We start from the raw sequence: 24,242 nt of genomic DNA, 5'->3' as shown, positions 1-24,242 counted from the left end.
CAAAGTGTGTTACTAAGGATGAAACCATGACTATCCAGAGTGTAGTGGCCTCAGAGTGTGAGACTGAAAACAGGCCTTTTTCCACTTGGAATATACAGGTCACATTCACAATCACACAGGTGTTTATAATGTTGTCCACAACACTGCAAGTGCATTTGCTTGGAGCAAGTTATATCCTGAATTGTGTCAACTGTGCACAGCTGCAGTACTAATGTAGAGTGAGAATCCTGGTGTTGCCTACACCAATCAGTTGATCCTCACAAAAGAGCACAATACTCCAGTAACTGGTCTGTGATGGGCACTGTTTTCGGTATGTACATACTTTGGAGCTACTTTAGTGTCTAATTTAATGCATGTGTTTAGTTTCATCATGTATAGTACCTGCATCCATGAAGCTTTTCTTGTTAAACAGGTTGTTTTATATACCATAAGGCACAGGTACTGCAACTGAGTAGGTCCTGAAATGTGTTTTTAGTCAAACTTTCATGGGAACGTTTTAATTAAGAAAAATTAGCCTTTCATCAAAAAAACTAAAGTTTTTTTTTGGGGGGGGGTTGAGAATTAAAAGCTGAGTATAAACAAAAAAAATGTTTTTGCAACAAAAGCATGGAAGTTTCAGAACTGGACATTTCCCATGGAAATTTCCATGTTGATGAGAAAACTAATTTTCATCAGAAAAGGTTACAATGAAAAATTTTGACTGCAACAGCTTGAGGGAGGGCTGTGGTGGGAAAGACATTCACCATGGTTACAACTAGTCCCAGTGGCTCATGTGGGCACACGCCACCTTTGCAAAGTTACAGTAATTGAGTTGAATGCTTGTAAGCTGCAGTTCTTTAGTGGACAAGAACAAGCCAACAAGATTGCTAAGTATCCTGAAGTTAAACAGTTTTACTGCCAGCCAGCCTAGAGGCAGTCAGCAGTATGCTGTGGTATACCAGCTGTTACGCCCTCTGTATATGCAAACAAAATGGGCATTTAAATAGCTCCATAGTAAAGCACAAGAGAAAGAGTGCTGCAAGCATTATTGATTTTACCACAGCAGAAACATGCTATTCAATGTTACACTAGATCCCAGTAGCAACCTAAAGGATCTGTAATATGATAGAAGAATAACAGGCTATGGATGGGTGAGGCTGGTAGCTAATATCTACAAATAGCTTGTCTGCTTGTATTAAGTTGACTCAAAGATGGAAGAGGAGAAGAGAGCAGGAATAAGGGAAGAAGGAAATGAAAAGGAGAAGCACAGCCTCAGATGACTCAGGGGTATCAGGGAAGACCTCTAGCCTATTCTGGTTCTGTGTGAGACAGCTCTGATGCTACAGCCAATTTTAGGATGAGACCTGAACGGGGGGCAGATTATCCCGTATCTGCCTTCTTTTGTGGCTGCTCCCACCTTCCTTTGAAGCATCTTGTGCTGGCCACTGGTGGAGACTAGACAGACCTCAGGACTGATCCAGTCTGGGGATTCCTATGCACTGAGGGACTGTTGAGAGGTATGCACTTAGTCTCTGCACCTCAGTCCCCCACCTGTAAAGAGGGATCATAGCGCCTTTCTTTCACCCTTTCTCTTGCCTATTTAGACTGTAACCTTTGAGGCAGGGACCATTTTACCATGAATTTGTGAAGCTCATTGGGGCCTCCTATCTCCGTTGGGACCTCTAGCCGCTATTGTAATACAAATAAACAAAGAGGCACTGTGAACAGAGTGTCCGTCCAGATATAAGGAGTGTGATTCTGCACAGCAAGGATTTACTGTTGATACCTGATAAAAAGTATGAGCCAGTTAAGGACACAGAATGGAGGACAATTCTGCATTAATAAGGGCCCTGCTATGCATCTGCCACATTATTCCTCTCTAGTTGCAGGAGGAAGCGATGTGACATCTCCCCCCTGCAGAGGAGGACCTGTCTATGCTCACATCTTTTCAGTCATGCCTGTTCGCCATTCCTTTTTTTTACCTACATACGGACATGAAAATAAGGGAGCAGATACATATGGGGCTGAAGGTATTACATCTCGGTGTAGAGGATTACAGCTGACATAGCCTTATTTACATTCATGCACAGATTATTATTAATACTGCCATACCACCAAGAAGCTGTAATCATGGAATGGGACTGCACTGTGCTAGGTGCTGTACAAAGACTCTGCTTGCATTTGCACTAAAGAGCAACACCACGCAGTGTAAGAACCGATACAGAACAGAATTGGCTGGAGGACAGATGATTTATAATTCCCCTCCCCCACCCACCCAAAATCTTCCTTGTGCTAAAATACCTGAATATCCCTTCTCAATTTTGACACTGTTGGTGTAGGTCATAGCAATAAAAAGGCATCAACTTCAGCAAGGAACAACTCCCACAGCAATAGAGTCAGATTTTTATTGAGGATCAGCTTGGAATTGAATTCAAATGACATTCATAAAAACAGGAACTTAAAAAAACGCCACATAAATGCAGTAAAAGGCCAATATGTAAAACGAACTTTGAAGTTCAGAGAGTTTGACATCTGACATTTTGCTTGCACATTTGCCAAACACTTAAAGCTTTAAAGTTTCCCTTTAGTCACAGTATAATCATCCTCTGATGCACACTTAAGATGTCCAATTTTAAAAGGCAGTGATTCCCTGATTTATTGTGTAAGGCACAATACTTTAAAAAGTGTCCCTTTAAGTAATTATAGATTATTGTAACAATCATTTCCTTCTGAGATCTAGTTTTAAGATTGTCCAAGGGAAAGAAAATATTGGGGCTTTATAAAATGATGAATAACTACCACTTATTGTTAATCTAACGGCAATTGCGTTCTTAGAGAATTTACTGCCAGGAAGTGTATCTTTGTGTATCATAAACAAAGAACAGAATTTTGAAGTGTCCTAAGTGGTAGAGAGTGAAAACTGCTCACTCGATTCTGAAAAATCTCATTAAAGCTAATTCTTAAGCTTTAAAACACTGCAGTAAAATTTTCCAAGTACATAATATAATCAATACATTCCTATGGCTGAGAAATTTGCTTCTCAGAAATGAGGCACTGGGGAAAGGAGTTTTGCTTTATAATTTTGGGACAGGAGTTGCAGACACTGCTATACTTTCAATTGCACATTCATCGGTGCCCCGGCGGATTCTGAAGTAACCATTTTCTCCCCAGGAGCTTCCCCAGCTGTTTTTCACTATCCAGAACTTCTCACCAGTATCTGGATCTTTGCCATACCCCACGAGCAACACAGCATGATTGGTCAACTCAAAGGGGTTGAACTCATCCTGCAGCCCAGTGTGATGGTAGATTCCTCCTCTATAGAGCATGAAATCACTATAAACTTCAAAAGCAACGGCCATTGGCCCATATATGACAAGTTCAAGCTTCATCAGGGCTTCATTGCAGCCTCCATAAAACCCTCCAACGTAGTGGTACTCAGAGGCATAGTAGTGGTAACAGTTCCGCTTCGGAGTGCATGGAGAATCTGTGGCTGTGTAAGGGAAACACTCTTCCTCCATCACACCAAAATCTTGGACGTATTTCCCGGCAATGAGGTATGGGAATCCTCCATCACAACCTGAAACAGTCAGAAAAGATCTGATTATTCCTTGCAGAAGGTCTTTTTGGGGTAGGAGAGGAAGTAGCAATTTTGCAAGTTCATTGTTTTAAAAATCACCACAAGTTTTTATTATCCCTGATATTTTTTATCAGACTGAGCATGGCTAATGCCGGTTACAATTAAAAGGGAACCACTCTTATCTCTCCCCTGAGATCAAGAGGAAACAATGCCTAACATTCCTTTAACACCCAGGACTACCTTAACTCCCTACTACACAAGCCATCTTCTTAGCCATTTGTGCCGGTATGACATCCCCATGGTAACCACAGCAATTCCTTACATGGAAATATAGCACCAGTTAAAAAACATATGTATTGTACCTGTCATATACCGTGGGGGTGGTATCCTTTTCCCCCAAAGTGAATCGCAGTCTGCTGATTTTTGCTTTTCCTTTTGCCTCCCCCCACCCCTCTGTTCTTCTTCCCTCTGTACATGCTCCAGGGACATTTTGTTCCCTTCTCCCTAAATGTGCTACCCAGTCTGGTGGCCTTCTCCTAACTCCTCTGGACACACTGCCCAATTCCAATCTCCTCTGCTCCCCTAGACATTCCTTCTCCTCTGCAGGTGGATTACAGCTCCAGGATGCTTCTCCAACACAGCACATGCCCCTAGACAGGTTCCTTTTCCTTGTTTCCACCTGTTTTTTTGCAGTCATCCACGGCTGTTTACAATGAAACGCCTGGATGCCTGCACAAGCAGCTGGAGAAGTAGTATAGCAGACACCAAATGAGTAGCCAGTCTCCACAGACCACTAACTAGGATTAAGCAAACCACTGGTGGTTCAACTCCAATACAAGAGTCCCATGCACACGGCAAAATGGACTCTAATGACCTTGGAATTAAATCTGGATCACTATGATGGAGTCACAGAAGTCAGCTACCATAAAATGTAGTCCTAAGCATTTGACACTCAAGAATTAGTCATCTCTTTCAGTCATGAAAGAAGCGTGTTCTAATACCCTGGCTTTCTGAAGCTGCTATTTCACAGCAAATGAGCTTCCCACCCCAAGACCACAGACAGGCTTACAAAAATGGTTGCCAATCAATGAGAAGAGACTGTCAACCCTTCCTCTCCTGTAGTGACAAAATCCTTGGGGTGGTGTTCCTCCCCCATCTCCTGAATACCAGGGGAACATCTCCAGTCCACTCACCTTGAGAATATTGGCTGCAGGACACAACCTGCTGAGGACTGAAGATTGGTGTCTGAGAATTGTTAGTGCGGATACGAATTCTTGCCTCCAACATGCCCATGGAAGCAAACGCATAGCAGCTGCCACACGATGCTGAGGAAAACAGGAAATACAAAACATCAGTAAATTAAACAAGACCAGGGTGCTGTAAAGGGAGGTGACCCTCATATTGCACAGGTTGTTGAATCAAGTCAACCCTGCTCTGCCATTGTCTTCAGTTTGACCAAAAGTTAGGCTCCAGTTCAAGAAAGCTATTTAAATATGCTTAACTGTAAGCACAAAAGTAGTTCCACTGAAGTCAGTATTTAGAAATCCCTTTAAAGATCAGCTGTGGTCAGAAAGCAGGTTTGATGTCTCCTAAGAGGAAGCAGCAAGACAGAGAAGGTTTTTTTTTTAAATATAGTTTCTCTTATTAAAAATTTTAAGTTTAACTTTTTAATTGTCTAGTTTTAAAAGCTGCATAATAGTTAAGTTGTTGCCTCCGAATAGTCATATAAAGAATATTGGTTAGCATGGTGCGGAAGATGCTCATAACCAACTCTTTGAGGCTGCTTTTTAGGAAGCCCTCCTATAAGGTGTCCTATGAGACTGTGTCCACTGAACTCTGGACATACTATCCTCAGCATGTTAGTATATTTAGAGCCATTGTTTCCCACTGCACCACTACACTTATACTGCTGCTTCTAAAATAATGGCTTGTTTTAGAGTCTGGCAATGGAAGTGTGAGGTTTAATATTGTGGATTTTGTGATTCTCTCAAGCAGCATGCAGTCAGACTCTGGCTTTTCAGAGTAGTTGCCCTCTGGTGGCAGGCAACAAGATAAATCACCTAGCATCATATTTTACACCAAAATTTAGTGTTGCCTTTTAGTTTTAGCTCCTTCGCCCCCTCTTGGTGTTTTCTGTGATGTAAGAGAAATTTTGAAAGTGAAGTAGCTCCACTGCAGAGGGGGAGTTGCTTAGCTGAGGTCTTATTCTGACTATTGCCCCTCACCAAGGGCCCCAATTGACTTGCCTTCTACAAAGGAAAATACTGCAAAGCTTAAAAAAGGAATGAGGCTTTGGGAATACAAAAGCAAACTACCTCATGTCTCAAACTGCGTGTAGGAGGGCATCAAGCAGGGCTATTATAAAAGCAGGACTTTGTACCATTATTCAACATTAAGACGTTGGATGCATCTCTGAAGAGGAGGGGGTGGAAGTTGCTCTCTGATCACATTACTGGGCAAAGAGCATTTATGTTCAAAGTGGTGAAAGGCGACACCCATTCTTACACAATCATACCATCTTTTGCTGATTGGCCAAGCCACAGCAGGCCAGGTCTCATTTGCAAAGATACATAAGAGTCCATTCATGTAATCATTGTCCTGGAAGTAACTTCTTTTAAAAAAATATTCTCCCTATTAACGGCAGCAATACATTCTGGGAAGCTCCTAAATGGCACCCACACAGAAATGGAATATCAGTGGAGATCAGAGATAATTGCTGGAACTGTTGCATGTTGGATGCTCCCCACAAATTCAATTCCAAGTCAATCATAGACTTCACTGCATTAGATTCCACTCAGTCTGTGGCAAAAGGATCATTAAATGATGAAAAATGATTAAAGGGCATAAAACACCTTTAAAAGGTGAGGAATCAGTAGGTCACTACATTTTTCCACCTACTCTGGTTTGAGAGGAAGATTATAGGAGCTAGAGCAGAGATTTACTGAGAATCCTAGGTCTGCGGGCTAAATTGGTTACTGTAATGTAATTGCTCAGCAATATTTTCCCATAGTAGAAACTGAAGCAATGCGGTCTCTCAAACTAATCTCTTCTGCAGAAGATATCTAAAGCACAGGAAGGGGAGGTTCCTGGGACAGTGATTTTATTGAAGCTTAATTTGTATTAAGAGTTCTTTGTTCTGTTTGCTTCTAGTTTCAAACTGAGCGTTGGGCATGTCTACACTACAAACTTAAGTCAAGCTATGTTAGGTCGACTTACAGTCACTGCAGTAATCACCTGCCATGGTTCACTACCCTCCTTCTCTCAGTGGTGCGTGTCCCCGTCAGGAGTGCTTCCTCCGACTTAAGAGGAACAGTGTGGGGGGCTGAGAGCCTGGATTCCCCGCACCCACAGGGAGACCAGCTGCCCCCACTTCCCAGCTCCTCACTCCTGGTGGGGAACTCTGCCTCCCAGAACCCAGGGGGCAGCTGGGCTCTAGCTGGAACCCCCCATTCACCCCAGGGTGACAGTCTGAGCTGTGAGCCGGATGCCGGATTCACAGCAGGGAACCTACCAGCCTTTCTTATCAGTATCACCGCTCCAGCAGGGCGCCATGAAATTGACAAGAATGACAGCCAATATACGTAACAGTGTCTACACTGACATAAGTGGAGGTGGAGTTCTCATATCAGTGTAGTAGAGCACTTACATTGGAGGGAACAAGGCTATGGAGTAGATGCCGACATAATTAGGTCAACGTAAGCTGCCTTATATCGACCTAAGTCTGTAGTGTACATCAGGCCTTTATCTCTTAAAGTGTTAGCTGGCATTAAAGGGGACAGTAATTCAGTTCCTGTCCTGAATAGTAAGTAAAGGAGGTTACCTAAAAAAAGGTGACTGATTATACTGGGTAATGCTGATGTGCTATCATAGATATAAACGAAGATTCCAAACCAAGAAAACTGTGGCTGGAGGCCTGCCTCTGCAATTTTGAAGGATTATCTTCAAAGACTACCCCTTTGTCCTTCTGAAATTCTTGTCCATTTGGGACAACAGTAGCAGTCACATAGTTCTAATAGTCAACAGATGAAGAAAGCATGATCTTTCAGTGAATGCAGCAGCATCTCAACAGCTTAGCATGTGAAAGTTTGCTAGCATGTTTGAAAAAAAACATTCTTCTTATTGCTCCTGGTTGTGTTAGTCTTCGGTGCATTTTCAAACTTTCAGCATCTAAATCTTAATATTATGCCATTGTTTTACTAATAACTATTTACAGCCATTGATGTCTGATGCCTCTGCAATCTACACTAGCTCATTATTGTAAGGAAGATGGTTATTTGATATGTCAGCATTACGCATATTAATAAGGTTGTCTTTTTGCTCTTTATTATACCAAAGATGCTCATTTCTGGCTGAATATGACATGCAAATATGGTCCAGCTGAATTCCTTTACATGTTGGAGGTTCTTTCTCAACACAATATGAGGGGGTTTAGGCAACTCGCATTCCTGAAAACAGCAAAGCAAGATTCCCCATACTGAGAACGTGATTACAATGCTGCTTTAGGAAGAGGAAGCCTTAGATCAGGGGTTCTCAAACTTGGGGTCGGGACCCCTCAGGGGTTCACAAGGTTGCAAACTGCCAACCTCCACCCCAAACCCCGCCTCCAGGATTTATAATGGTGTTAAATATATTAAAAAGTGTGTTTAATTTATTAGGGGGGTCCCACTCAGAGGCTTGCAGTGTGAAAGGGATCGCCAGTAAAAAAGTTTGAGACCCGCTGCCTTAGATCTTGTTACCCACTGAATGAAGAAGGGACGATACCACATTTCTCAAGTGAACTGAAGATACGAAGGAAGCATAGGTCTTTACACTGGTTAGCTGTTGATAATCCCTGTGTAAGCGTTTCAATATTTCCTATCATCATTTAGCAACAGATCAGATTGTGAACCAACTCTCTCACATTCCATAAACCCCGCCATCATCCTCCTTCTTCCCCCCCTCCCCCCAAAAAATCCTGTTAGGAATTTTTTGGTACACACATGTACACACACACACACACACACACACACACACACACCTCATGCACTGGAAAGGGATCAATGGTTTAAGGAAACAACTTCATTATATAGCATTATATACCATTCCATTTGCCTTAAGAGGAGATTTTGAACCACTACAGATAAATAATAGTAAGACTGAACCTTTAAATCCAGCTAAGAAGGAAGATTTGTACTAGTGCAGGAGTGAGGAGAAAGCTTTACAGTGGTTGCATTTTGTTTATGGGGGGATCAGACATTTACCAGTGTCTACGCTTTTCAAAGCATAAACAGACACCTATTTCTGTAACGGATCAGCCATGTAACTACTTATTCCTAAAATGATTTAAGTAATGAGACTTGAGGATGGTATAAACAATCCTTCAAGAGATTATTGGTTAAAATTGTATGATAATATGCTGTCAGCAGCAATTAGCAGAAAAATTAATAACTGAACTTGCCCTGTATCAGTTCTGAGATTGTGGTGGGCAGAAATTCATCATGATGACAGTTTGGACAAACAGAATTTGCCAGCGATCTCCACACAGAGAGCCACGGTAATTGACTTTCACTCCTGTACTGAACTGGATGGTCTGACAGGAAGTAGTCTTCTAATTTGGCAGTTTTGAGAGACAAAACTTTTCCAAGCCTTAACAGAGGGTTTGTATATCAGGTGTGTTCTACTGCCTATCACAGGGGACCATACAGCAAAGTAAATTCAGATCTTTTATGATACTGACATGCAATAGATTAAGTATGAGGTATTCTTTGCAGACAGTCTCATTATGGGGATTATGAAAAACCTCGTACCTTGGTTTCGTACAGGAGTGACATAGTTGACACCATTAATGTTCCTCCAGTCCCAGGATTCTGGCAATCCTGAAGCTTGTTTGACTAATTCGGGCGTTAACGGTGCAGGCTTCGGTCTAAAACACAAGAACATACATTTGACATTAACATACCATCACATTGTCTAGACAAAGGAAAAGAGATTGCATGAAGAAGTGACACCTCTAGCAATTTTGCTTCCACAGACTATTTCCTAACAGCAGAGGTGCATTAAGATTTACTGGGGCCCTGGGCACAAAGAACTTTTTGGCCCCCCACAACCCTTCTCACCATGGGCCAACGCCCCCTGCTCCTCCTCTCCCCTGAGGCCCTGCCGGGTTATGGTAAGAGCTGCGGTAGCTGCCCAGGGAGCCAAGTCACTGTGGGGAGCCCAAGGGCGATGAAACTTTTGTAAAAGTGGGCAGGGCCAAGGCCAAAGTGGTGGAGGAATTTCCCCCATTGCCCCTGGACCCCACTGCCTCCCCCACATTGTCCCAAGATCCCTTCCATTGCCTCACACCCCAAATCCAATCCCACTCCTTGCCTCTTGACCATACCACCCCCCTGACCACGGCACCCACCCGTAATGGCCGGACCCGTGTTCACGTTATTTCCAAACTTCACTGCATCAGAATACACATGCCAAGATTAAAACGCCCAGGCTCAGAATGGAGTAAGATCTAAACAGCAGGCTACTAGTATTAAGATGTACACTCCTCCTCCAGTGGCCAAGATTCATGCCCTCAGTATATTAGGATGCACCCAACAGGGCCATAATGACAGGATTCACATTAGAGAGACAAGGTGGGTGATGCAATATCTTTTATTGGACCTGCATCTGTTGGCGAGTGAAGAAGAGCTCTGTGTAAACTCGGAAGCTTGTCTCTCACACCAGCAGAACTTGCTCCAATAAAAGACATTACCTCACCCACCTTGTCTCTCTAATATCCTGGGACCAACAAGGCTACAACAACACTGCATACAAGAATGGAGGATTCATATTAACAGCCCAGAGTGACCATCACACCAGGACACTATTTTCAGGATTCATAATTCTAGCATAATGTCGTCATCACACCTTGGCACTAGCACTACTAGCAAAATGAGATACATACAGCAGGGTGTGAAGGCCGAAAATTCACAGTACAAAGATGCCAGGATCCACACAGCAGGGTAGCAGTGTCAGATTCTATGCTCACGATATGGCGGGGATGCACTCAACCCCTGAGTGTAAGGGTTCAGCTAAATACAAGGGCATCTGCAAACAGCTACACTAACAGCAGGATCTACATTATTGGCTCAGTAGGAGTTGCATGTCAGGGCACGAATTCTCCAGCCCACTGCAATGGGATCCAGGCTGTGGGTCTTTAGTACTAGAATTTGTACGCCCAGAATAGTGCGATGGAATTATAGCAGTTAGAGGAGAAAAAGCCCTTTGTGATCATCTCGTCTCAGTCCATCTCCCTGCCAATGCAGGGCTGCTCCTTACATGTTTTGTCCAGTCTCCTTTTAAAAGTCCCAAGCCTTGGGGTTTCCAGCCTTTCCCTTGGGAGACTATTCCTAAGACAGAGATGGCACTGCCAGAAAGGTTTCCCCTGATAGCTTTGAGTTTCCTCCTCTTAATTTTGTCCTGTTACTCGGAGTACTGGTTTGTGCAGAGCAGGGTAACAATCCCAGGAGACACCTTCCCAGCAGTATGAGATCCACACGCCAGCCCCAGCCTGGGGGATCCTCACCTCCATGGTCTTGGGGGAAGGTGTCTCTTTCACCTGAGGGTGGAGGGAGAAGGATGTCACATCCTGGGCTCTGGAGCGAGGATGTGCATGGGGAGGGGTGCAGACATGCTTGGCTTTTTGCAAGCCGTTTAAACCACAACAGGGAGGTGTCCCGGGATGGGAGGAGGCCCAGTTAGTCGGGGGCTCTCAGTGTGTGTCCCCAGGGGAAGGGGGGATCCCGGATTGGGGACTGGATGTGTCCAGGAGATCCTGGTCTGTAGAGGGCTGTATCCTCTGGGTCAGGGGGGATCTCAGGCTGGGGGTGCATTAGGATCTCCAGCTGCCCTCTGGCCCCTACACTCAGCACTGCAGCTGCCACAATCTGCAGCCAAAAGTTGCAAAGTCCCGGCCCAGCAGCACCAGCACCGCCAGGAGCAAAGCAAGAGAGCAGGTGCCTGGGAGCAGCCCCCTCCAGTGGCGCTGTGGAGCGAGCTGCCAGGTGGTCTGGGCACTGGGGGGGGAGGGCCCAGAGTCTTCTGGGACGGGGCTCGGATGATCCACGGATTTAAACATTGCCTAAAGGGCAGTGAGAGCCGAGGTGGATCCCGAGGGGGGCAGGTGCGTCCCCTCCATAAGCGTAGTTTGATTGCTACATTTGGGGGGCATGTGTGTGCTGAAGCCAGTACCCCAGGCTCTCCCCCCCGGCCTGGAGTGGTACCTGGGCTGCCGGTGCTATGAGGGACAGTTTGGGGGGATGGGGGCTGCTGCTGCAGTGACCTGAGTGCAGGAGCTGTGGCCACTCAGGCAATTCAGATGCAAAGTGCCTCTTCCCACTGCCCGCTTCCCCATCCCCCTTTCTCTCTCCACCACATCCCCCTTCTGCTCTTCCCCCTCCCGCTTCCTCTCCCCACCCCATCCCCCTTCTCCTTGTCCTCCCCCTGCCCTATCCCATCCATCTTTCCCACTGCCCCCTTCCCCATCCCCCTTTCTCTCTCCACCCCAGCCTCCTCCTTCTCTTCCCCCTCCCGCTTCCTCTCCCCACCCCATCCCCCTTCTCCTTGTCCTCCCCCTGGCCTATCCCATCCATCTTTCCCACTGCCTCTTCCCCATCCCATCTCCCTTCCCCTCACCACTGCCCCACCCCTCTCCCTCCTCCAGCCTCTCATCCCCTTCTTTTCCCTCTGCCTCTCCCCCCGCACCTCTCTTCCCCCAATCCCCCCCTCAGGCAGAGCAGAGCAGCTCAGAGCTGCAGAAATGGGGGGGGGGGCAATGGCACGTGACCCCTTGAACACCCTGCCACACCTCACCCCTGTTTTGGGGGGACAATTTCTCCCCAAAACTACATCCATCCACTGCATGTCTCAGGACACTGCAACCCAACCCCACACCCAAGCCGGGCTCCCTCTGCAAAGAACTGGAGTCATCTGGGGCTGGGAGCTGCAGCCACACACAGAGCCAGCCCTGGCTGAGCAGGGGCCAATGCTCATGATACGGCGCTCCATGCTCTCGCCCACCACTAACGCAGGTTTCTTGTATTAAAAGAGGGAGGGCATAGTCCACTTGGCCCCCCTGGTTCTGGTGACCCTGTGCCCCCATACTCTCCACCTGTCCTGGATGGTGCACCCCGGGGGGCAGGGACACAGACTTTGGTCCCCCAGCCCTCCGCCCAGGGCAGGCAAAGGGTCCAGGGCTCCCTGGGCAGCTCTGGCCTGGCTCCAGCTTCCACCCTGGCCAGGAGGGGGGGCCACAGGGGGGAAGAGGATGAGCAGAGGGCGGGGCCACAGTTCCAATGCTCCTGGGGGGCCCCAAATTGGCCGGGACCTGTGTGTTAATCCGCTGCTGCCTATCAGTATCTACAGCTAGCAACCCCCTCCATGCACACTGAATGGGTGTCAAGTCTCACAGGTGATTCTTTATTGCTTAGCTTCAGTGGGTTGGAATATGGCAAGGAGAAAATAGTCATAATCCCTGCTGGAGCAGATAAGGGTTTATTTATGCCGTAACAATCCGCTAGTTAGGGCAATTATATCAGTCCAAAAGTTTGTTTTTGTTTTGAAGTGCTGAACTAATACCACAAAATCATCAAGAATGGCAGCCTTACAACAGACTTTGGACAGCTACTGAATATCTGGGCTATCAACAAAATTTCATTAAGAATACACAGGGTTTCTTGAAACTACACAAAATCACCAATTACTGTCAATGTGCATCAGTCAGGTGAACACAGTTTAACTGCAAGCGCTGACAAGGACAAAGTGTCCAGCCATGCTTCCGATGATCATGGTTAAAGCATGCTTGGAGACAGCTACTTGAAGCCGACTTTCTCCGCAGCTACTGAAATGGTGCTGAATACTGACTGTCCCTGTCTACGCTTGCAGCTAAACCATCCTCACCTGCACCCGTTGCTGGTGGACAGTCATAGTGAGGACAAGCCAAAAAGATTGCACAGTTAAGCATTTCACTCCCTTTAAAAGTCAAGTTCTTGTGACAAGCATCAGGCTTACTCCTACTCACAGCAGACTGGAGAGATCAGCCCAACAAGTGCTGCTCCAAGTGCACTACAGAGATCTAACATTACACGCAGACGATGGAGGGTCTAATGTTTGTGTGTCCGTACCTAGCGCTATTTTTCTGTGATTGTGAGGGCACGTGACCGTCTTCACAGGGACAATGCATAATCTTACCAACGTATCGGAAAGCCCCAACATTATCTGCATGCACAGAGCAAATATTTGGAGTTCTCCATAATCAGAGCAGCAAAAGTTAGAGATTTCAAATTCTACCTGCACACTTGACGGCTATAGTACAGTGAAGTTTGGGGGGAAAGTATGAACAATATTCTTCGCTACAGCCTCCTCCTACCTCAGGACATGGCTCAACACCATGAGAGTCAACCATCTGAGAGAGAAAAAGGACATCTGCAAAGCTAAAACACTGCAAAGCAGTGTTAGGCATAGGGGATGGGAAGGTAGCTTTACTCTCTTTCTTGCCAATGTACTGGAGGGAACAGCTACACAGTGGGAAATTTCAAAGGAAAAACAATTTCTACCACCAGTTACAAGTTTGGTCAGACTGTACTGAAATCAGAGGTTACGGTGTGCCTACACAATCCCTTGCTGCCTGACATGGAACGGTGTGTGCCTTACTCTATGTATAAAATATAGGCCAGCATTCTCCCCAAGTTATCTACAGAAGGAGACATTGGGATGGGCAATTTGATATAGTGACAGAGAACTCCTTCTGAAAATCTGCATTGTAGGTATTTCAGCCATGATTGTCTATGGCTGTTTTTGGACTGAAGGTAATGAACTTCCTAATTAACTTTATTTAAAGGATAAAAATACCTAACTGTCTGCCATAGCTGTGTGTGGGCACAACCTGAGTGATGAGTCTAATTCTAAAATTCCCATTCTACACCCATGTCACCACCTCTTCCCTTAATCTGTATATTCTGAGGCAATTTCAGGACCTGATCAAACAGCAAAAACTTCCATTCATCGGAAGTGCTTGCAAGACAGCCAGATATGTTTGGATCATCAGGACTCAAACAGGCAAATATGCTGGCACTCAATCATACTATGAAGGGTTTGAATACATCTGGATTCCATCGTATATTATCTATAATCTGAACTAGGAGCTAGCTCCATAGCTGATGATAATCAGCACAGCTCCAAAGAACTCAGACAATGATTCTCACCAGCAGGCCTCGTGAGTGACCTAAGTAGGAAAACTTTAATACCTCGGAGCTCTGGACTTGAGACCTCCAGCTCTTCTAGTTAGTTCTTCCAGGGAGAGGTTTTCATATTCTTTGTATGTTGTTGCTGTCCAGGATTTCTGAACAGTATTGATAGCTTTCACGAAGTCAAAGTTGTGTACATAAGGCCTCCTTGAAAACCTGCAGACAATCAGGAACAGTACAATAAGATAAAAGTTTGGCCTGAAGACTACTCACTAGTCACACAACTGCTGTGATTAGACAACTTTAACACTTTGCCACTCGGTTAGGAGCAGGCTCTTGTAAGCCAGCTGTAATACTGAAGTATGGTCTACCCTACTGACCTATATTGGCATAACGACATTGCTCAGGGGTGTGAAAAAAACCCACCCCCCAAGGGTCATAGTTATAGTGACTCCTTGCCCCTGGTGTAGACAGCACTCCCGCAGACATAGCTACCACCTGTTGGGGAGGTGGATTAACTATGCCGACAGGAGAACTCTCTCCAGACAGCTTACTGTCTTCATTAAAGCACTACAGCAGCGCAGCTGAGCCGAAACAGTGTTTTAAGCACAGACTTGCCCTGTGGAGTTGGGGAGAAACAAATATCAAGCCAAACATTTCTCCCCTTTTACCTTAAGCAGTCCCAGTAGTTTAAAGAGGACATTACATGGGACCATTTGCCTGAAATGAATTATTTGGATTTAAGATTTAAATTCAGAACTTTTCCTCTATTCTCTGCATTCAGAAAATCCAGGGATGACCACTTCCTAACCTTCTTCTTTCAAATTCCCACACCAGTGCTTTAGATCTTTAGTCTAAATCCATCTATTCTATTAGAACTGGGTTGATGCTAGTTTAAGGTTCAAAGTTTGAGTGTACCTCAGAGAGCCAACTGGACAAGCAGACCAGGTTATTTAGACAGAGGTTCTCCAGCTTTTTCAGGCTGTGGATCAAATCTCAATCCAAAGCTTGACTAAGACCGCCTCTCTTCCCATTTGGATTTGTGACTGAATAATATCCAGTGACCATAGTAATTTCTTATGTTGAAAAGTAAGGATATTCACCACTTAGCTGTTAGCAGCTGGAAATGAGTGGCCGGCATCAGACAACACTTAATCAGGAATAACTGTAGACCTCCTTATTGCTACAGATTCTGCACTTTTAGTCCAGGAAGCTTACAAACATCTCCAGATCTTTTTTAAACAGATTAAATGTAGCTTTCCATTTTGACTGTGATTACAGTTGAGCTTAAAGACAGCATACCATATCTGAAGAAAATGGAAACCCTGTCCACTAAACTGCCCCATCACCACTACTTGCTTCCCCCAAGCCTAACGAATTTACTTTCATTTGGACCACAAACTTGCTGTGATACTATAGCTTTGTATCTTGCCCCCGAGCCAGTCCACATGTTTTAGTCTGGAATTTAAAGCACAACTGCTGTTGTCACCGTATTTCAAAATAAAAAGTCATCCTCCATTCACTGTGTGCACTCACCTTTCCCTTGGTTTCTGATGAGGGAGCTGGTTCACATGAATGCTGGAGGGAGAGGGCGAAACTTTATTTCCGATAAAACATGCCCAATTATGGCCTAGCACGTCATGCACCCATCCTGGCAAGGTCTCATGGCAGTAACTGGTTACATTTTGTCCTTCTTTTTTGTACTGTAAACCAAACAAACTCTGTTAGACACATATACAGCCACATCAAGACTCCGGCGTTTAAGGGGTGACACCTGTAATTTGCTATTAAACTGCTCTCCACAGAATAAGTACAGCTATGTATCAGTTGTATTCTGGAAAAATCTTACTGGCCATACACCCTGCTTCAGCATGTAATAGTGTGTCTGGAGAACATGCAAACTGTAGTATCAGTGCATGTGGGGCAATGCATTCTGGACATCTGAGAACACAGACCTAGGAGGAAAGCCAGCCAGCCACCGGACAGAGTCCTGTCCACACAATAAAATTAGACTTAAGAACTTGTTATAGGAAGACAATCAGGTTCTAGCTTGGCTTCTGGCAAGGGCGAACCGCATTTGGTGCCATGGTTACCAACCAAGTCCTAACCTGGTACAAACTAGGTTAAAACCAGTAGTTTACGCAGGGCATTAGAATCCTCTGCCCTTATGGCCCTCAGGTACTGTGACAATATGGTCAGTGAAAGAACCGTGATAAAACACCCTTGGGGTAGGTCTACACTTACCCGGTAGTTCGGCGGCAAGCAAATCGAACTTCTAGGTTCGACTCATCACGTCTTGTCTGGACGAGATAAGTCGAACCCGGAAGTGCTCGCCGTCGACTGCGGTACTCCTGCTCGGCGAGAGGAGTATGCGAAGTCGATGGGGGAGCCTGCCTGCCACATCTGGACCGAGGTAAGTTCGAACTAAGATACTTCAAACTTCAGCTACGTTATTCACGTAGCTGAAGTTGCGTACCTTAGTTCGAACTGGGGGGTTAGTGTAGACCTGCCCTTGGTATGACACACTGCTTTATTGAGAGGCTGGTCTTTCAACGTCCGAAGGGGGCATGCAAAGAGAACAACCAGTATCTTGTTACAGTCCTGCAGACAGCACTGCACCTCCTAGTTTTTCCATTTCAGAGAGCTGGACCAGAAAGCAAGTTTTCCTCTAGTTTGTGAGTGGTGTCAACTGTATATAAGCCTGGAAACAGGTTCACCTTGACAGTTTAAACAAAAATTTATTCTAGGCCCCATGAATGTTGATTCAAAGAAGGCAGCTTCAAAGAACAGGGTGATGTGTTACTGAAATCCATTTGCATATAAATGCGGTATTGATTTGCTAAATACAAATACTATTTCCAGTGCATTAAAAATTCAATGCTTCCCTGTTGTCCATCTTATCTCTGAAAGCCAAGACTCATTCAACGTTACACCCTCTTGTATTTCACAAGTTAAAAGTGGGGTAAAGATTAAGTTATTTAATGAGATCAATCTCTCCGCCCAGCCTTATCGTAAAGCTTTGATATCATACTTTCTGGATTAACAGGGCTTTGAAAGCAGAATACTCAGCCTTAGAAAGAGGGAGTGTCAAATGAGTGGTGGTGATGAGATTCTGTTTAGGACCAATTTACACTAGAGTGTCTGGGGAACCACTGCAACTATGTTGTCACCTGAGGGTATGTCTACACTGAGAAGTTGTAGACAAAAACGTTGTCTTTCACCAGTACTTTAAAAAGCTCCTCCCCTTACCCCCCCCCCCGTGAAAGACATGGTCCTCCCTGCTTGGCTGCCGGGGGTGGGTCTGGGTGTGTCTGTAAAAAACAACAAGGAGTCTGGTGGCACCTTAAAGACTAACAGATTTATTTGGGCATAAGCTTTTGTGAGTAAAAACCTCACTTCTTCAGATGCATAGAGTGAAAGTTACAGATGCAGGCATTATATACTGACACATGGAGAGCAGGGAGTTACTTCACAAGTGGAGAACCAGTGTTGACAGGGCCAATTCAATCAGGGTGGATGTAGTCCACTCCCAATAATAGATGAGGAGGTGTCAATTCCAGGAGAGGAAAATCTGCTTCTGTAGTGAGCCAGCCACTCCTAGTCCCTATTCAAGCCCAGATTAATGGTGTTGAATTTGCAAATGAATTTTAGTTCTGCTGTTTCTCTTTGAAGTCTGTTTCTGAAGTTTTTTTGTTCAATGATAGTGACTTTTAAATCTGTAATAGAATGACCAGGGAGACTGAAGTGTTCACTTACTGGCTTATGTATGTTACCATTCCGTGTGTCTGTGTGTCTAGTTACTGCCTGGTGGGAGCAGAGTCCCCTTTGCTGTGCACAGTGAGCCGCGCAGACTGGGAGAGGAGGGGGGAATGTGCTGAGGTGCGCCAGGGCATGCTTCCCCCCCATTTGGGGGGTGACTGAGGATACCCCTCATTTCTTGCTCTTCTCCCTCAAAGCTGCTCTGGGGGATCCCCGCTGAGGAGGCCAGCCCTGGCTCCGTCTCCCCACAGGAAGTTGGCACAAGGGGGGCCTGGCTGAGGAAGCCATCCCCCTGTTCTCCCTTCCCTTGCAGCAGCTGTGTATGGGGGCCTGTCTGTTTGGGGGAGGGGACAGCTGAGGAGCACCCCTCACACACAACACACACTATTGGTGACCACACCATACATGTGCGGCCCTTCTACCCCCTCTGCCTTTGGGGGGGAGGGGAAGAGACACTACCTCCTCCTTCTCGTTGTCTCTCCATATCCTTTAGGGCAAAGGAAAGACACAGCCTAGCCTCTGCTTGCTCCAGTTTCTCTGAAGCTATGGGGGTGGGGAGGAGCCATAATCTTTCAGCCAGTAGCAACCCCACACAGCAGCATATGGGGGTCTGGGGAAGTGGGGGGAGTTCGGCCAGTAAATGGAAGGAGACATCCCACTAACCTGGGGTGTAGAGGAGGTTTGGTTTAGAGCAGGGGTTCTCAAACTTCATTGCAGCACGACCCCCTTCTGACAACAAAAATTACTGAACGACAGCAAGAGTGGGGACCGAAGCCTGAGTCCCGCCACCCCGGGTTGGGGGGCCCAAAGCCCAAGCCTCACTGCCCCAGGTGTCAAAGCCAAAACCCAAGGGCTTCAGCCCCAGGCAGGGGGCCTGTAACCTGAGCCCTGCTGCTCAGGGCTGATGCCCTTGGGCTTCGGCTTTGGCCCCAGGTGGTGGGGCTTCAGCTTCAGCCCTCAGCAAGTATAAAGCCAGCCCTGGAAACCCGATTAAAAAGGGGTCACAATCCACTTTGGGGTCCCGACACACAGTTTGAGAACCCCTGGTTTAGAGGAAGTGTGTGTGTGTGTGTGTGTGTGTGTGTGTGTGTGGGCTCCTGGGGAGCTGAATCAGGAGCAAAAGCAGCTGTTGCTGTTTCCTGGGGATTTCCTGGGGAACCTGCTATTGGAAGGAGGCTGTAGGGAGTTCCCAGGGCAGAGGCAGGGCCGGATTAACCTTTTGTGGGCCCGGCGCCAAACATATTTTTAGGCCCCCAGGGAGGCAATGGAGCATGGTGTGGGAAGGTCAGTCCCCAGAGCGAGGGGCCAGCCGGAAGCAATGGGGCCTGGCATGCAGGGGCAGCCCCGTTCCGCCCACTGCGATGGCACTATTTACAAACCGGCAGTTGCCAGACGCACAGTGGCCTGCCCAGCCCTGTGCTGCCAGCATGTCCTTTCCCCTCAGGGACAGGCCTATGCCACACCACACAGCCCCCCGTCACTCAACACCCCCCGACTCCCTATGACCAGAACCTCCCCGACCCATTATGCCCAGCGCCCACCCCGACCCACAAATGTACAGCGCCCTGCACACAGCCCCACAACTGCCCAGCACCCCCCACAGAACCCCCACTTCCTAGTGACCCAACACACAGATCTTCTCTGCCCCTTCACAGCCCAGCCCCCCACCCCGACCCCCAAGAGACCCACTCCCCTACACCCTGCCTCTCGGCCGCACTCCCGGGCCTGCTGGGAGGCGACTGTCTGCCGGGCTGAGCCGGCAGCACAGCCAGGGCTGGTCCCGGGGCAGGGAATCGCTCCAGCCCCTCTGGAGTGGCACGATCAGCCAGGCCAGGGCCTGCCCCGGCCAGGCTCCCTCAAGACGCACTTGCCAGGAGGGGCCCAGCCAAGACCCCCACATTGTGTTCCTGCCCCACCCCCGCCACCTGACTGAGGCTGGCCAGGCTTCTGCACCAGTCCCATGTGGCTCAGCTCTGAGGAGACAGGCAGTAGGAAGCAGAGACTGCCCAGAGCCAGAGGTGCACTGGGGTCTGGCCGGGGGCGGAGAGGAGCCCTTGGCCAGATGGCAGGCAGGCCGAGAAGAGCAAGTGGTGGTCGGGGGGAGCCAGCGGGGTCTCGGGACACAAGCGGAGCAGACCGAGGCCCCTTCTGATGGTGGGGGAGGTGGGGCCAAGGGGTTCAGGGTGCAGGAGGAGGCTTAGGGCTGGGCCAGAGGATTGGGTGCAGGGGGTGAGGGCTCTGGCTAGGAGTGACAGCTCTGGGATGGGGCCAGGAATGAGGGGTTCGGGAGGGGGGCTCAGGGTTGGGGCAAAGGGTTGGGGTGTGGGAGGGTGTGGGGTCTGGGGTGGGGCCAGGGATGAGGGGTTTGGGGGTGCAGGCTGTCCCGGGGCTGTGGCAGGGAGAGAGGACTCCCCACCAGCCCCCTCTAACCGCAGCAGTCGGGGCCGAGGGAGGGGCGCCTCTGCCTACCATGGCACATCCGCACTGGGGGAAGAGGCCTCTCCCCCGACCGCAGCCCTGAGCCCCTGCACAGGGCTTAATAGGCAGCCACGCAGCTTAGAGGAAATTTAGCAGCGGGGGTAGGGGCACCACAATGCAAGTCCACCCAGGGTGCCATTTTTCCCTAAGGCCGGCCCTGTTAGCTTGTTCTATTCATCCCATCTTACTGTGCAAATAGACAGTGCCTGAGGGAAAAGAAATGCAGTCTGCTGAATACCTTGGGGTGTGGGGGCGGGGGGCAGTCAAAGGATTTGTTCTATAGTCTGGAGGGATTCTCCACAACAGTGCTGCTAAAGCCCACAAGCAGAAAGTTATTAACTTTACATTGATAAACATTCACTGTGAGTGTACTGTACTTGGCTCTCCATAATAGCCTGAATAGTGCTGTTCATGAGGAGTATTGACCTTGAATCTTAACAATCCATATCCACCTGCTTGCCATCCTCCTTCTAACAAGCCAGACATAGGCCCACAGCATTTGTCTTGTGTTCAAAACAGGATGGTGGCAACATTGGCTGAAGTCCCAAGCTACCCCACTCACTATTTATTTATGGGATCTAACAATATACACCTAGGTCCAACAGGATCTGCATTTTAATAGTCTAAAACTGCCTCCCTGTCTTCTTTTGGTGAAAAAAACTTCAGGCTTTCTTTATAAATCATGAAGAAACATAAGAGGTCACAAGCCCAATTTTATTCCCTTTGTTGCGGGTCCATCCGTCTTCTGGAACTGACTAGTTTCTATGTGGATCTTTTAGTGGTTTCATTGTTTTTAAGCAAATTAAAACTCAGTCTTTAGAAATGAAAATCATTGACAGATTTTATTCAGATGAATAGAACACCTTGGTGTATAACAGCACCATAAATAGGATATTACAATAGGAGAATGTGAAATTACCAAGTGACTCATATCCTTCTAATAAGCAGCCTTAGGCATTTTGTCCTCTTTCCTTGCCTCATAACATTTTCAGTAAATTTGAACACTCAACACTGAAATTTCATGAACTTAAGTAAAAACTACAGATTAAATTAAAAAGAAACCCCATGTCTTAAACCCACAGGAACTAGGGCTTTAAAACCTTCCCTTTTTAATGAGTATTGTATGCCAGCGCTGCACTGGTATAGCAGAATATACCCTCAAGCAGGCTTATTATAAGCGTATGCCGTTCAGAACCTGAACAACGTAGTCATGCACAGAACTGAAGATACATGTTCACTTCAGCTGTTTGACATGGGTGTGTTTTTAACACTTGGCAACTAACGCGTAGACAAGGCAAGTTGTAGTTTTAACACACATTAGCTGGTCAAAGTAAACCCTAGTATATGTTAAGAATCCTATGTCTATACTATGCCAAACGGTGAGGTTTTAGTATATTAGCTAACATAAGATCCTAGTGTAGACAAGGCAAGTTGTAGTTTAAACACTTTCTAGGGTTTATCTTGACTTAAGGTGACCACATTTCCCTATGCTGAATACGGGACACCTGGTAAAACTACTCGTATTCAAGCCAGTTCAACAGCAATCAATCCGAACTATGCAGTACAAACATTCAAATTAACATCAAGTTGACTGAGCCCGTTAAAAAGAAATACTGCTTAGTTGGATTCTTTTTATGTACCTTCTTATCTTTAAGGTTCACATGGGGAGGGGTGACATACACACCCCTAGCCACCACATACACAGGGAGAGGTGACACACACACACTTCTGTACACCTTTCTCATACAGCAGTGGTGACTGACCAAACCTCTCCTCCATGCCTGGCTGGGCCCCCGGGATGGACCCGCCTCTCCTGGTACCTGGAGCCACGTCCCGAGGCAAGACGTGTGCGGGGGGGGGGGACGCAGGGTCACCCCCCCCCCCCCAGATTTGTGGACAGAATGTGGACAGCAGCAGCCTTTCGGCACTGTGCAGGAGGGAAGGGATGGGAGCTGCTTCCAGCTGGGAGGGGAGGGGGAGAAGAGGAGGAAGAAGAGGAGGATGACCTGGTCTGCAAAAAGCTCATCTCTTCTCTTCCTCCCTGCCCCCTCCCCCCCATAGCTGGAAGAAGCTTGTCCCTTCGTGCCCGCACAGTGTTGAAAAGCAGCTAACACCTCCAGGCTGCTGCTGGCCACTGACATAAAGCCAGTCCCCTCTGGCTACAGCATGGGCAGGAAGGGGTTAAGCCCTAAGGATGCCTTGTGCATCAGGGCCCAGGGAACCTGACTGCAGGGACTTCAGCAAACGGGGCCAGAGAGGTGGCTCAGCAGGGGAGGGTGCCTAGGCTATGGAGCAATCCTGCGCTCGCTGGGGACAGGACCTGGGGAGTGAGTGCTAAGCCCCGGAGGCTGCTGTGGAGCCTGCGGGTTCAGGTCGTGAACAGGCTGGAAATCGCTTCCCCCCCTACAGCTTGCCCTGTCTACGCTAGGATCTTCTGTTAGCCAATGTGCAAGCCAACATTTATCATAAAGTGTAGACACAGCCTAAGAAACGAAGAGATTTTTAATCAGACTATTAGTTAACTATTATAACCTCCAATGTGCAATTAACATTTTGGAGACAGGAAACTTTTGTTAAAGATTCAGCATCTCTGCCCCTTCAATTAAGGCAAGAGCTATACATCCTCAGATATATACAACCAATCCAACAAAACATGGGAAGATAAGTTTACAGTCCTCATACCTCAGATACAAAGCAACAAAACATTTCTTTTAAAAACCCCTTTCAGGCATACTTTATACATACGACAGGAGTCCAAAAGAGACCAATTTATTAAAATCCTGAGGTCATCTTTAAGACATGAGTAGCCTTGCCTACAAATTGCATGAGAAAATAGTGTGGCATTTTACTGAGATAACTAAGGCCAGAATAAACTTTTGCAAACTGGAAGTGAAATTTACAGCGAAAACTGCTGTCAATTAATAGCACAGATACACAAGTGGGTTGCCAACTTCTTTACGTTTATTTTTAAGACTTCTTTTTCCAGCAGAAAAACTACACCCCTAAGAACAGGTTTCAGAGTACCAGCCGTGTTAGTCTGTATCCGCAAAAAGAACAGGAGTACTTGTGGCACCTTAGAGACTAACAAATTTATTAGAGCATAAGCTTTCGTGGACTACAGCCCACTTCTTCGGATGCATATAGAATGGAACATATATTGAGGAGATATATATACACACATACAGAGAGCATAAACAGGTGGGCGTTGTCTTACCAACTCTGAGAGGCCAATTAAGTAAGAGAAAAAAAAA

General features: G+C 46.9%; 1 protein-coding gene across 1 annotated transcript in view; it reads right to left on the bottom strand.

Annotated features, from left to right (window-relative positions):
- Nucleotides 1-2,368: 2,368 nt before the first annotated feature.
- Nucleotides 2,369-24,242, bottom strand: part of CTSC (cathepsin C) — a gene marked incomplete at its 5' end in the record, with an annotated part of 34,763 nt that continues 12,889 nt past the window's right edge. The window contains 5 exon segments of the mRNA XM_034758993.1: nucleotides 2,369-3,556; nucleotides 4,750-4,881; nucleotides 9,343-9,458; nucleotides 14,815-14,970; nucleotides 16,291-16,457. Of these exon segments, the coding sequence (XP_034614884.1) occupies nucleotides 3,054-3,556; nucleotides 4,750-4,881; nucleotides 9,343-9,458; nucleotides 14,815-14,970; nucleotides 16,291-16,457 (1,074 nt within the window).

The sequence above is a fragment of the Trachemys scripta genome, chromosome 1 (genome assembly GCF_013100865.1).
Source record: "Trachemys scripta elegans isolate TJP31775 chromosome 1, CAS_Tse_1.0, whole genome shotgun sequence".
In the NCBI taxonomy this organism is placed as follows: Eukaryota; Metazoa; Chordata; order Testudines; family Emydidae; genus Trachemys; species Trachemys scripta.
The sequence above is the reverse complement of the archived record's forward strand: the minus strand, read 5'-3'. Positions and strand labels throughout refer to the sequence as shown.